The 13787-nt window shown below is 38.7% G+C and overlaps 1 protein-coding gene across 4 annotated transcripts in view; it reads left to right on the top strand.

Moving 5' to 3' along the window:
* ECPAS (Ecm29 proteasome adaptor and scaffold) overlaps nt 1-13787 on the top strand; it is a 102662-nt gene that overhangs the window by 20949 nt on the left and 67926 nt on the right. For 3 of the 4 annotated variants that reach the window (XM_047768141.1, XM_047768139.1, XM_047768140.1), the window contains exons 2-3: nt 2352-2482; nt 13562-13678. In XM_047768141.1, the coding sequence (XP_047624097.1) occupies nt 2352-2482; nt 13562-13678 (248 nt within the window). Of the gene's footprint in view, nt 1-2351; nt 2483-13558; nt 13679-13787 lie in introns of those variants that run through there. The other variant, XM_047768142.1, reaches the window with a different exon arrangement.

The following is a 13787-nucleotide window of genomic DNA, read 5'->3' as shown; positions in this document are numbered from 1 at the left end:
TTTCTCTTCTTCGGAAGCAGTCGCTAAATCTGGTCTGCCCTGAAGGGGTGGGTAGAGGCAGGAATTAAGCTCTACCTCCTGGAGAGGAAGTATCTACATCTAACATTTGGAATTCTTTAAGAAAAGCTTGTCTCTTTTCGCCAGTGCATTTAATCGTTTAATCATTTATTTATATCATGGAGTCATGTCAATTTATTTTATGCTTTGGGTTAGAATCCAGTATTATGTTATTAATTTCCTTCCTCAGATTTGTTCCAGCCTTGGCCATAATGGAGCTTTCAGGGTGGTTCCTGTATCCCTTTGACTTACTCCAGGCCCCATTTCTTTTCTGGCACTGCAGGATGCTTCAGGTTCATCTTGCTATTTCCCTGCTGCACCCCTAGGGTCAGCCATTTCTCCAAGAGTCTGGTTCCTGTTACTGGAGAATGAGGTTTACAAAGCAAGGTCTGGGTGCTGGATGTGATTGTTGCTTCTAGGTTGTGACCAGGCTGTCATCACTAGATTCCCTCTGGTGATACTTATCTATATATTTGTATCTGTGTGTGTGTGTGTGTGTGTGTGTGTGTATCTGTCTTCCTTTTAAAGTTATTGTGGGAATTTCAAGCATATACAAAAGTGCAATTCTCAGTATCTAGCATGTGGCTTGAACAGTTATCAACTAGTGACCAGTCTTGGTTTCATTCATACAGCCCCTCCATATTCCTTACCCCAGCACCTCCAATTATTTATTTACTTTTAATTGAGTACCTAAAGGAGGCCATGAATTTATTTTTACTTTTGAAATAATTATATGTATTTAAGTTGTACAACACGGCAATTTGATATGCCTATGCTTAATGAAATGATTACTTCATTAGGCTCGTTAACATGTCTTTTTCTCACAGTTGTCTTTTTTTTGTGTGTGAGGAGAACATCTGAAATTTACTTCTCCAGCAGATTTCTGGTACACCTCTGATTATTTGATATAAATCTAAGGAACTGTGTTATTTCACTTGTGGATATTTCAGTCTTTATCTCTGAAAAAGGACTTTTAAAAATTTTCTGCTTTCTATTTTTATTTTATTTAAGATTTTTATTTTTTATTATAGTTGATTTACAGTGTTCTGTCAATTTCTGCTGTGCAGCAAAGTGACCCAGTCATTCATATATATACACACACACACACATTCTTTTTCTCACATTATCCTCCATCATGTTCCTTCATAAGTGACTAGATCTAGTTCCCTGTGCTCTATAGCAGGATCTCATTGCTTATCCACTCCAAATGCAATAGTTTGCATCTACTAACCCCAAACTGCCAGTCCATCCCACTCCCTCCTCCTTCCCCTTGGCACACAAATCTGTTCTCCATGTCCATGAGTTTGTTTCTTTTGTGTAGATAGGTTCATTTGTGCCATATATTAGATTCCAGATATAAGTGGTATCACATGGTATTTGTCTTTCTCTGTTTTTAAATAAATTTTAAAGTTGAGGTATAATAGAATCAGTAGAAATTATGGTAGTATAGAGCTTGTGAATTTTTATAAATGTATGTATCTGTGTAATCATCACTTAGATTGAGATATAGGACATTTCCAACCCCTTAGGAAACTCCCTATTCATTACTGATACTTTTTGTAAGAATCTTTAAAAAACAAACATAACCAAAATACCATTATAACACCTACAAAATTAACAGTAATTAAAAAAAATCAAATATTCAGTCATATGCCTTTGGTAGGTTCCCTTCTCACCTCTGTCGCATCTCCTCCCCTGCAGTGTATTGGTTGGGTTTCTTGTTCTCCAGTTTATCACAACCTGGCTTTTGCCGAGAGCATTCCCATGGTGCTATCATGTTTCTCTCTCAGTGGCTTTCTTGGTGGAAATTTGTCTCACGGTCCGGTTAGCTAATCCCAGTGGTAATGGGCAGTGATTCTGCCTTTGGAGAACTTCATCAGTGAGATGGTTTCACCAAAGATGTCTTATCCCTGGTATCTGATTATAGTTCTCCTGCCTCGCTCTGCTAGTGAGGTCTAGAAGATTTCTTCAAAACCTTGTGTCTTTCCTAGTGTCCAAATCCTTTAGAAAAGCCAAGTAACTTTGTATGTAGGAGAGAGATTTGCTGTTCTTGGCTTTGTTTTCTTCTCATCTAGAGATTCAATGACCAGGACAAGTGTTAAGACAGTATAATTAGCTAGTAAACCTTTTTAGTGTTGTTTCAGAGCTGTGTCAAAAGCATCTGCATACAGAGCTAGCTTTAAAGTTCTGACTGAAGGATCTGCAGTATGGAAAAAAGGATTAAACTGTAAAAGTAATTAGTGTTGGTTGTGTTTGATCTGCTAAATTCTCCTTTTTTTTCTTCTGTATTTTAGATCAGCTTGAACGGGTCTTTTTACGACTTGGCCATGCTGAAACAGATGAACAGTTACAGAATATTATATCTAAATTCCTTCCTCCTGTTTTGCTCAAGCTGTCCAGCACCCAAGAAGGAGTACGCAAAAAGGTAAGCATGCTGGGACAGTTGGGGGAATTAAATGGTGAATACGTGGATATATTTTATCAAGTGAATTTTCTCTTCCCATTATCAAAATATAGTTTCACTGGTCCCAGTTAAGGCCTTTAAAAATGGAGAGTAAGTCCAGGACCAGCTCCCATTATTTAAAAGTACCTTTTGTATGCTTAGCACAGCTGCATTTAGCACCAACTGTACACTTGGCACCAGTACTAGATGATGTAATTGGGATAATTATTCTGGAATATATGGAGGCTTGTTCGTGCCCTTGATTCCAATACGAAAGTCAAGTGGTAATGGGGCAAGAATATTCTTTAATCATTGGCCGACTGTGAATATAAATTTAGTTAAAAGTAAGCAAAAGAAATGTTTTTAAAAGCAAGCTACTGTTGTACAGCTCTTGTTTTAGGCTTTTGTAAAGTACTGTTACTAAAAGTTGGATAATTGTTACATCAAGATTTTCTTTTTTAACCTAATGTTCTCCATGGAACATTTGGCTCCTTCATTTTTAAAATGGTTCATAGTCTTCCACTGTATTTATACTAGACCTTGGGGTTTTTGAGCTGTCATCAAGTTTCTTCCCTTGGGCCACACTAATTGACTGGCAGTGGCTTCCTGGAGGTCTGCCCGGAGAGGGATTCTGAGGCCCGATTTGAGTTCAGTGGAAAAAGAGTATCTTGGAAGAGTGTCTGTTATGTTTGTAGGAAGGAATAGGACATTCTTGTCATACGTATGACATGCCTGCTGTTAATACTGCTTTGCTGAGATAGGTATGTGTTCGATGATGTCATTCTCCCATTTAAAACTCTTCTATTGCCTTCTCTTACCCTTGGAATAGTGAGGTATGAAAGGCCCTTCATGAGTTGGTCTCTGTTTTCTTATTTAGCTTCATCAATCTCATCATTCATTTGATGAATATTTACTGAGTACCTTGTATATGCCAGGAGTTAAGGATATGTTGGTGAAGGAAAGAAACATCTACTTGGGGAGATCAGTATTAAACAATTAGGCAAACAGTGAACAGTTATAAATTATAAATGCTAATAGGGAAAAGAATTCTATGAAAGAATATGTACAGGGACTTGATTTAAATTAAGTGTGGGATGTAAGGGAGGCCTCTCTGGTTGTAGGAAGTAGTCGGGCAGAGAGATGGGGAGACCACTCGAGGCAGAGAAGGCCTTGTGCAGAGACGCTGAGTTGCAGTGGAGTGTAAAGCCTTCAGGGAGCTAAAGAAGGCCACAGTGATGCAGCCAGTGCACCAGAGGACGGATGACTGGAGGTCAAGCCTGGGGATTCCAGTGGCAGCCACTTGAAGGGGTATTGGGGGTAGTGACACAGTCACTCTGGCTGCTGCGTGGAGGAAGACTTGGAGTGGAGACCAGGAGAGTAGACAGAAGGAAGTTTTTGCATTAGTTCAGATTTCTAGGCTATTTTCAGTAGATGGTTCCCCCCCCCTTTTTTTTTTAACTTATTAGGATTTTAGTATTTCCTTGTATTTTATCTTTTTGTAGAAAAGCATTCATCTCTAACCATCTGCTTTAAATGTTTGGTAATATAATTTACTTCTATCATGTTTTTCTTTTATAATGATTTTTATTTTTTCCATTGTAGCTGATTTACAGTGTTCTGTCAATTTTCTACTGCACAGCAAGATGACCTGGTCACACATACACTATCATAGTATTCTTAATATTCCATTAACCATTCAAGTGGAGAAATTCTGTTGTTTCTAATTTTATTATTACTGCCAAAGGTTTACTTTTTTTATGGGGCATTTTAAAAGGAAAAACAGCTTTTAGATTAATTTTCCTTTTTAAAGTGTATTTTTCTTTCATTTGTATCCAAATTATTTCTTATCTTGTTTTCCTTTGATAGATTCTTCTCATGCAGGATTTCCATTTGTATAAAAACACATAGAGAACAGACTTGTGGTTGCCAAGGGGGAGGGGGAGGGAGTGGGATGGACTGGGAGTTTGGGGTTAGTAGATGCAAACTATTACATTTAGAATGGATAAACAGTAAGGTTCTGTATAGCACAGGGAAATATATCCAGTCTCCTGGGATAGACCATGATGAAAAATAAAATTAAAAAAAAATTATAAATATGTATGACTGAGTCACTTTGCTGTACAGCAGAAATCACATTATAAATCAACTATGTTTAATAAAAAATTTCTGTTCGTATAGTAATGGTAGAGATTATTATGTGTCAAGAAAAGTGCTAATCACTTAAAAATCTTCCTAAGGTTATATGAGGTGTAGAATATTTTCTCATTTTATAGATGAAGCTGAGGCTTGGAATGATTTAAATAACTTGTTTAAGGGCAGATGGTAAGTGGTTGAGGCAGGATTTGAACCCAGGGCTCTACAACCTAAAAGTGTAAGCCCTGCCAGCCACCAAGGTAAATGCTTTGTTCTTTAATTGTATTTAAAAAAAAAACAAAACAAAAATGACTTTAGTTTATGGATTTCTCTTTGATTACTATTTTGGTTATAGCCCATAGTTATATTAATGAGCCATATTAGTTTTTTTTTTTGACTGAATAATTAGTTTATAAGAACTTTTTTTTAGTTTCAAAATAGTGTAAAATTTGCCTGGTTTTACTACATGTTTTTAGTCTTTTAAAATATACTTTTTTTGGAGTTCCCATCCTGGCTCAGTGGTTAATGAATCTGACTAGGAACCATGAGGTTCTGGGTTCGATCCCTGGCCTCGCTCAGTGGGTTAAGGATCGGGCGTTGCTGTGAACTGTGGTGTAGGTCGCAGATGTGGCTTGGATCCCATGTTGCTGTGGCTCTGGTGTAGGCCGGCAGCTACAGCTCTGATTCAACCCCTAGCCTGAGAACCTCCATATGCTGCTGGTGGGGCCCTAAAAAAAGAAAAAGTATACTCCTTTTTTTTTTTTTTTTTTTTAACAGCTGCACCTGTGGCATATGTTCCTGGGCTAAGGGTCGAATTGAAGCTTTGGCTGCAGCTCACACCACAGCCATGGCAATGCCAGATATGAGGCGCATTGCCAGATCCTTAACCCATTGAGCGCATCATACCTGCATCCTCATGGAAATGTCAGGTCCTTAACCTGCCAAGCCACAGTGGGAACTCCAAGAAGCTTTATATTGAATAACAAATGACTTTGTTGCCTTGGTATTGCTTAAATTGTTACACAAGGAATTTCATAAGGGGGTGTCTTAATTATGCAAAAAAAGTATAGATATAATCTTTAAAAATTTTTATTGACGTATAGTTGATTTACAATGTTTAGTTAATTTCTGCTGTACAGCAGAGTGGTTTGGTTATATATATTCTTTTTTTTTTTAAAGTACTATTTTATTTGTATTTATTTATTTATTTGGTCTTTTTTTGCCTTTTCTTGGGCTGCTGCCGCGGCACATGGAGGTTCCCAGGCTAGGGGTCAAATCGGAGCTGTAGCTGCCAGCCTACACCAGAGCCACAGCAACACGGGATCCGAGCCGTGTCTGCGACCTACACCACAGCTCACGGCAACGCCGGATCCTTAACCCACTGAGCAAGGCCAGGGATCCAACCCAGAACCTCATGGTTCCTAGTCAGATTCATTAACCACTGCCCCACGACGGGAACTCCCTGTAATATTTTTCATCCTCTTTTCCATTTTGGCTTAATTTTGCTGTATGGTGGGACCTTGTTTATCCATCCTATGTATATATATACTAGTTTGCCTCTGCTAATCCGAAATTACCAACACTTTCCTCTCTTACCCCCTACCTCCCTGCCCCCGCAACTACAAGTCTATTCTCTGTATCTGGGAGTCAGTTTTTGTTTTGTAGATATGTTCGTTTGTGCCATTTTTTTTTTATTCACTGGCTGTGCCCAGAGCATGCGAAAGTTCCCAGGCCAGGGACTGAACCCATGCCATAGCAACTACCTGAGCCACAGCAGTGACAACGCCGAGTCCTTAACCTGCTGAGCTTCCAGGGAACTCTCATGTGTCATATCTTAGATTACATGTATAAGTGATATCATATAATATTTATCTTTGTCTGACTTACTTTGCTTAGTATAATAATCTCCAGATCCATCCATGTTGCTGCAAATGGCATTATTTCATTCTTTTTAATGGCTAATACTTGATTGTATATCTATACCACATTTTTCTCTATCTATTCATCTGTTGAAGGACATTTAGCTTGTTTCCTAAAGAATATTATTTCTGAGTTTTTTTTTTTTTTTTTGGGCTGCACCTGCAACATATGGAAGTTCCCAGACTAGGGGTTGAATCAGAGCTGCAGCTGTTGGCCTACACCACAGCCACAGCAACATGGGATCCAAGCCTCATCTGCAGCCTACACCACAGCTCATGGCAACGCCAGATCCCCAACCCATTGAGCAAGGCTAGGGGTCAACTTCATGATTGACCCCTAGCCTTGTATCCACTTCATGGATACTAGTCAGATTTGTTTCTGCCACACCACAACGGGAACTCCCTGACACTTTATTTCATAAAAACTACTCATAGGATTGAAAAAAAAATACTTCCTCTTGGCGGAATATGGGAGCTCCGAGTACGGTGAGGCCACTCAGCACCGTGCTTTTATTTCTTGAGAACCCTGTCTTCCAGTCCTGTTGTACATTGGTAATGAATTACAGTCTACTGCTGTTGTAGTTTTTCTGATTTGCCTTTTAATTTTATTAATTTCACCTTGATGTGTTTTGATGCACAAGTTTAAGATCTTGTCTTAGTAATATAGTACATACTTTTTCTTTTTTTCTTTTTTTGCTTTTAAGGGCTGCACTTGCAGCATATGAAAGTTCTCAGGCTAGGGGTTGAATCAGAGCTGTAGCTGCTGGCCTACACCACAGACACAGCAACTCGGAATCCGAACTGCCAGTCTGCTCAGAATCCACCGCAGCTTGCAGCAGTGCTGGATCCTTAACCCTCTGAGTGAGGCCAGGGATCAAACTCTCATCCTCATAGATACTAGTTGGGATTTTAACCCACTGAGCCACAGCAGGAACTGCTACGTATTTTTCTTATATTTTAAATCCCATTTAAGATTTTTTTCTACATCACCTGCTTTGTCAGAGATTAGTATTATAACTAATATAATACTAATTATATAAGTGTGTTTTCCTTCACTGTAAGTTTGATTGATGAATGTTTATCCCAGTCAAAAGTTTTAACCTTACTTACTTTGGCTCCATTTCTTCATCAATGTAATTGAGATGTCACTTTTTTAAAATTGAGAGATGTCACCTGTTTTTTTGTTTTGTTTTGTTTTCTGTTTTTAATGGCCGCATCCACAGCATGTGGAAGTTCCCAGGCCAGGGACTGAATCTGAGCCACAGCTGCAGCTGCAGCATTGCTGGATCCTTTAACCCACTGCACCAGGCTGGGAATCAAAACTGTGCTTTGGCAGCAACCTGAGCTGCTGCAGTTGGATTGTTTTTTTTTCCTTTTGGCCCCCCCAGTGCATATGGAGTTCCCAGGCCAGGGAACAGATTTGAGCCACAGTTGCAACCTACCAGTGCTCCAGAGACTCAGCTGATCCCATTTTGCCGCAGCGGGAACTCTGGATGTCACTTGTTTTTGAAGTGTGATTGGAAGGCACATTTACATAAATTTTTATGATTAATAATCTGTTTCATCACTTGATCTATTCTCATTCTCTCCATGTCTCCGCCCACCCTTCGTTTCTCTCCTTCCTGCCACACGTTTTCTGTTTAGGACTTTGATAACCTGTATTCCGTTTTAATATAATGATTAATCAAGTAGTCTTATCCACATTATTAGTCATTAAGTATCTGAGTATACAAAATGTTTTACTCAGTTACCAGCAATACATTATTTTATCTTGTTCAGATTTCTTCTCTCTTCCCTTCCCCTTCTATTTCTTACTTCTTTAGGAAGCACTGAGGATCTGTGTTTGGTTGGATCCTCTGCGGAATTTTAAACCACATACTGTTGTTAGAATTCTAAGCAATAGCCACTTTCTTTCTTCATTTTTCTTATTTCTTGTTCTGTCACTGTCTCCCCACTCCTCATCGTGTCCTCCAAGGTTTTTTCAATAAAAAATACGTGTTAAAGATCTTTTCCAAAGAAGGCCCAGCCTCTTTTCAAGCCATAGAATTCTGGAAAAAAAAATCTCATATTTATATTTCTCTGTGCAGTATGTCGCTTTTGGGGAAATTTGCAAAAGGGCTTTTGGTGCTTATTCTGTAGAAATTACCCCTCGATTTTCCTGTCATATTTCAAATAATGCTGACTTTGATCTATAGGTGAACTTTTCTAACCATTTTACAAAAAGCTTGAAGGATATAAATGAAAATACATTTACTTTGAGTGATGAAGTGGTACAGGCGATTTTTTAAAAAACAACTTTGAATCCTGTGGAATATTATGCAACTACTGCAGAGAATAAGTTAATTCTAAATTAAGACGTGTCTATATTTTTAAGTGGAAACACTGTGGACTTATGCTAATGTGAATGATGTATAGCTCATTTTTGTAAAAAGTAATAAACAAGGAAAATCTAAAGATGTAAATATGTTTGTAGAAATTTTTGTGGATACAGAGAAAGATGTGAGGATAAACACCAAACTGTTCCTACTGATGTCTTCAAGGGGCAGTGAATGGACTAGGGAGAAGGGATAGTTAGAATCAATGTATCTGTCCTATTAGAATTTTGAAAAGCAACAAGATAGAATAAGATAATAAAGTCATAATCATAGTGAACTCGTCTATTTATTTTATATTATAAAATACTTTTTTGTGTACCTATCAAATTTCTGTTGGTAAAGGGGTTTTATTACATAAGTTTGAAAACTTCTGCAGTGAGAGGAAAGAGATCTAACAGCTGGGACACCTGTTGACATTTCATTTAGTCCTCCCAGTAGCCTGTGAAATGTTATCGTTTGATTTCTGCATGGGGGGAAGTCATTCTGAAAGTAATAATAGCACAAAGCATTAAATGCTGCTTTGGGCATTGTCGCAGTTCATCACAACTCAGTTAACAACTCTATGGGGTGTAGGTGTTCATGTTATTCCCATTTTATGAATAAAAAAATGAGGCTCAGAAAAGTGGAGTAATTCACTTTGTGTCACATGACGAACAAGGGATTTTACAAATGAGATGTTGTTCCGAAACTCAATAATTTCTACCAGGCTTTACCTCCATGTGGTGACAGACATGTTCGTTCTTTAGCTTATGTATGAAAGTGAATTCAGTGCAGGAAGGGTCAGTGAATGAAAGCTGAATATAGAGAATGACTGAAAGTCAAATTCCTGAGTTCCCTGGTGGCCTAGCGGTTAAGGCCTGCTGTGGTTCAGGTCACTGCTGTGGTGTGGATTTGATTTCTGGTCAGGGAACTGCCACGTGCTGTGGTTGTGGCCAAAAGAAAAAGAATGACCAGAAGCCATAGCATAATTTTGCTTGTATGTTATTTTGACGCCCAGGTAGCAGAGGCTTGATGTTATTTATGTTTCCCTTTTATTTGTTCCGAAGTATAGATACTTGGTCAGACTTTCATGATTTGTACAGTCATGTACTCAGGCTAAACCTCTTGTAAATAGGATGAATATAATAATTGCAGTTTGGGTTATTATATAATTGTTAATAAAACAAAGAATATGGATATTGATCACGAATCTAGAATTGTGGGCAGTTACAAATATTAGGCCTTTTTCTTTTTCTACCGTATGAAAGCACAGAACTTTTTAATGAAAGCTTATGTATAAATAACTTCAGTATGTAAAATTTTATTGTCAATGGAACTAGGAATTAATTTTGCATTGACTTGACTTTCAGTTATGTAATTTTAGGGTTCCTGACTGTCAGTTTCATAATGTATGTTAGGCTTAACAAGGATACCTGTCATGTAGCTGATAATTTGTGGATAAATTGGGTGAAAGAGAAATAAGTTTTAGATTGCTACTGACATATCATTAGAGTATGTTTCCTATTTTAAGGAAAATGAGATACGTTATGTAGAAATCTGTTTTACCGCAAACGTCGTCTATTCAGCCTTCTTAGAAGAGCTCCACATTAAAGACTAACCATACGAGGTATTGACCAGGGTGTGGAGCAGCTGGAGCTCTCACATTCCTGGTAGCAGAGTAAATCAGTATAATCACTTTGGAAAACTGTTCAAAATATTCTCAGGCTTATCATATGTATACTGCATAACAGGACATTTCCAATTCTGGGCTTATATACAGTAGAAGTGTGTATACATGTGCATCAAAAGGCCTTGCTAAGAATGTCCATAGCATTATTTATAATGGCCCAAACTGGAAATAATCTAATGTCTATCATGATATAGGAGAATGGGTAAATTCTTTTTTTTTTTTTTTCCTGCTAGAGCAGTGAGAGTGGACTACTACTATGAACAACAACTTGGATGAATTATCAAATGTAATGTAGAATGAAAAACACGGGTTCATCCTATTTTCTCTAGTTATATAAATTTAAAGATGGTGGTGGAATTCAGGAACAGGGCTGAGTGCGGTACAGGGCTTTTGTGCTTCTGATGGTTACAAAGGTGTGTTTACTTTGTGAAAATTTATTAAGCCATACACTCTCAATTTTGTACTTTGGCTGTATATGCTACTTCAATTAAAATGTTTGATGAGCAAATGAGGATAAATAAATGAAGAATAAGGACAACTGATAGGGATAAAATTCTATATACTGGAGGCTGGTTCTTCTTTAGACGTATGGACAGAGGTTAACAGTTATATATTTAGCCAGGGGAAAGAGTGGTTCAGCTGATTTCTTGTTTTTTTTTTAATGGGCTTATAGAGGATTCCAGGCAATGGATAACTAAATATAGGAAATGAATCAATATTTATGGTGATAATATTGCTAGAAGAAAATTAAGTAGTTTATATAAATTTTTTTAAGTTGTCCTAAAAAAGGACATGATTGACAGTCACCATCAATAATGATTTCTCATAGGGTCCTTGTAGGAATCAGCCTAGATGAGATCACAGAAGAGGGTCGTTTCTTTTAGCCTGGCTTCTCCTGACTCTTCTCCTTGTCTTCCAGCTAAATCATGGATCTGGATAGGCAGGCGGTTGGATGAGGTATTCGTGGTAAGGCAAGTTTCTAGGTCTTTGTTAAGGTATCAGGGGTCCCAAGGATGTTTCACAGTGACAGACGCTTTAGATAAATTGAGCTCAACTGTCAGTGTCTGATAAGGTTAAAAATATGGATCCTGGAGTCAGTCTTAACTGTGCCATGTGCTGACACAGTAAGTGGGACAAGTTACTTCACCTCCTGAGCCTCTGCTTCCTCACAGGCAGTGTGGGTAGTAACACCAAACGCGGATGAGATAAAGAATGTAAAGTGCTTTTGGGCATGGAAACTGCTTGATAAATGTCAGCTGCCTTATGATTATTATTATCACTCATTTAGCGATTGTTACATTATTATATATTATAATTATTATGATTATTATATTTGTTGTTGTTCTTTTTTTTTTTTTTTTTTGCCATGTCCGTGGCATGTGGGAATTCCTGAGCCAGGGATCAAACCCACACCACAGCAGCTACCCGAGCCACTGCAGCAACGACATTGGATCCCTAACCCGCTATGCCACAGGGGAACTCCTGTTTGTTGTTTTTCTTAAAATTCACTTATTTCATTATTGCTATAGGTAACTGAACTTTTCTTGTTGCTGTAAACATCTCTACAGCTCTCCTTAATACTTGCTTTGAAGCTAGAGTTCAGATTTCAAAAATGATAGAGAATAGACTTGGCCCTCTGGAATAGGGCCAATAGTCCCTTTAAATTCTTCAGTCTTTCTTAGGTGAGGCTTTCTAAGTCTTATATCTCAGTGCTCCGCTCAGCAAGGTAATCCCACCTTTACAGTAAGATTGGGGCCGTTTGGCATAAATTCCTGTAACTTCCTTTCTACCCATGGGAATTGTTAGACTTGTCGACCTTTATTTCTGCTGTCTTTTCCCACGGAAAGGAGGGGAAGCTTGATACTACGTACTTAAAACTCTTTAGTAGAGTCAGATGACCTTCAGAATAAAGTAAAAAATTGCTCCGCATTTTACCTGGCTTGTTGTTCACCCGGGCCCTGCTTTTCTCTCTTGCCCCCCTTCTGTTTCAGTCAGGTAGAGTGCACCGTGTTCTTTTAGGCCTCTGATACTGCCTCGTGACTGATTTTCCGCTGGGGATTTCATCTGCTCCTTAGGACTTCGTTCTCTGTCACATCCTCCCCAAGGTCCTCTTTGATCTTGGCAGATGCTTTTTCTTCTTGAAACTCTAGTACCTTGTATATTTCTCTTTCTGTAGTATTCATGGCGCATTTTAGTTAGTTTGGGCTGCTGTAACAGAATGCCATAGACTGGATGACTTAAACAGCATTTCTTTCTCACAGTCACGGAGGTTGGAAGTCTAAAGTCAGGGTGCCAGGATGGTTAGGCTTTTCAGCGGGACCATTTCGTGGTTTACAGAGGACTGACTTGCTTTATCCTCCGAAGGCAGAGAGGGGAAGATACCGTCATCCCCTTGTGAGGACACCCAGCCCTTCATGGGGCTTCATCCCCCATGGCCTCATCCAAACCTAAGTACCTCCCAGAACCAGCACAGTGGAGATGAGGGCTTTAATGTGTGAATTTTGGGGAGACATGAGCATTGAGTCTATAGCATGGTGTCCTGCAATCATTTTTCAGAGGTCTTCTGGGGGCACTGTGCCTCAGCATAGGCCCATCTGGAATCTCAATTTAACTAAAGGACCTTGTAAAAATAAATTCACTAGTAAAACGGAGTTTCCTGGTACGCAGCAGGTTGAGGGTCCAATGTTGTTACTGTCGTGGCGCGGGTTTGGTCCCTGGCCCAGGAACTTCCACATGCCGTGAGTGCGACCAAAAAAAAATTTCACTAGTGAAACTCTTGTGCATGGTTTCTTGGAATAGCATTTTGGAACAAGATTCCAATATTGTTTGCTCCCTTTCTGGAACGTCAGACTTACATCCTTTAAGAGGACAAAGTAGCTGCTGTTCATTAAGGCAATATCTGGGAAGTGCATTTTGTTTTTAAGATATGATCAGTAATTTCAATTCATATCTTCCTGTATTTTAGGTAATGGAACTATTGGTCCATCTGAATAAGCGTATAAAAAGCCGCCCCAAAATACAGCTCCCAGTGGAGACACTATTGGTTCAGTACCAGGACCCTGCTGCAGTTTCCTTTGTCACGGTGAGTATTATCTTGGGGTATTTTCTGACTTGCAGGAAGTTTTCCTTTGTAATGTTTATTAGATGTCATCAGTATATTGACCAGCCTAGAATTTTACTTTAGACTGTTT

The sequence above is a fragment of the Phacochoerus africanus genome, chromosome 2 (assembly GCF_016906955.1).
Source record: "Phacochoerus africanus isolate WHEZ1 chromosome 2, ROS_Pafr_v1, whole genome shotgun sequence".
NCBI lineage: Eukaryota > Metazoa > Chordata > Mammalia > Artiodactyla > Suidae > Phacochoerus > Phacochoerus africanus.
The sequence above is the reverse complement of the archived record's forward strand: the minus strand, read 5'-3'. Positions and strand labels throughout refer to the sequence as shown.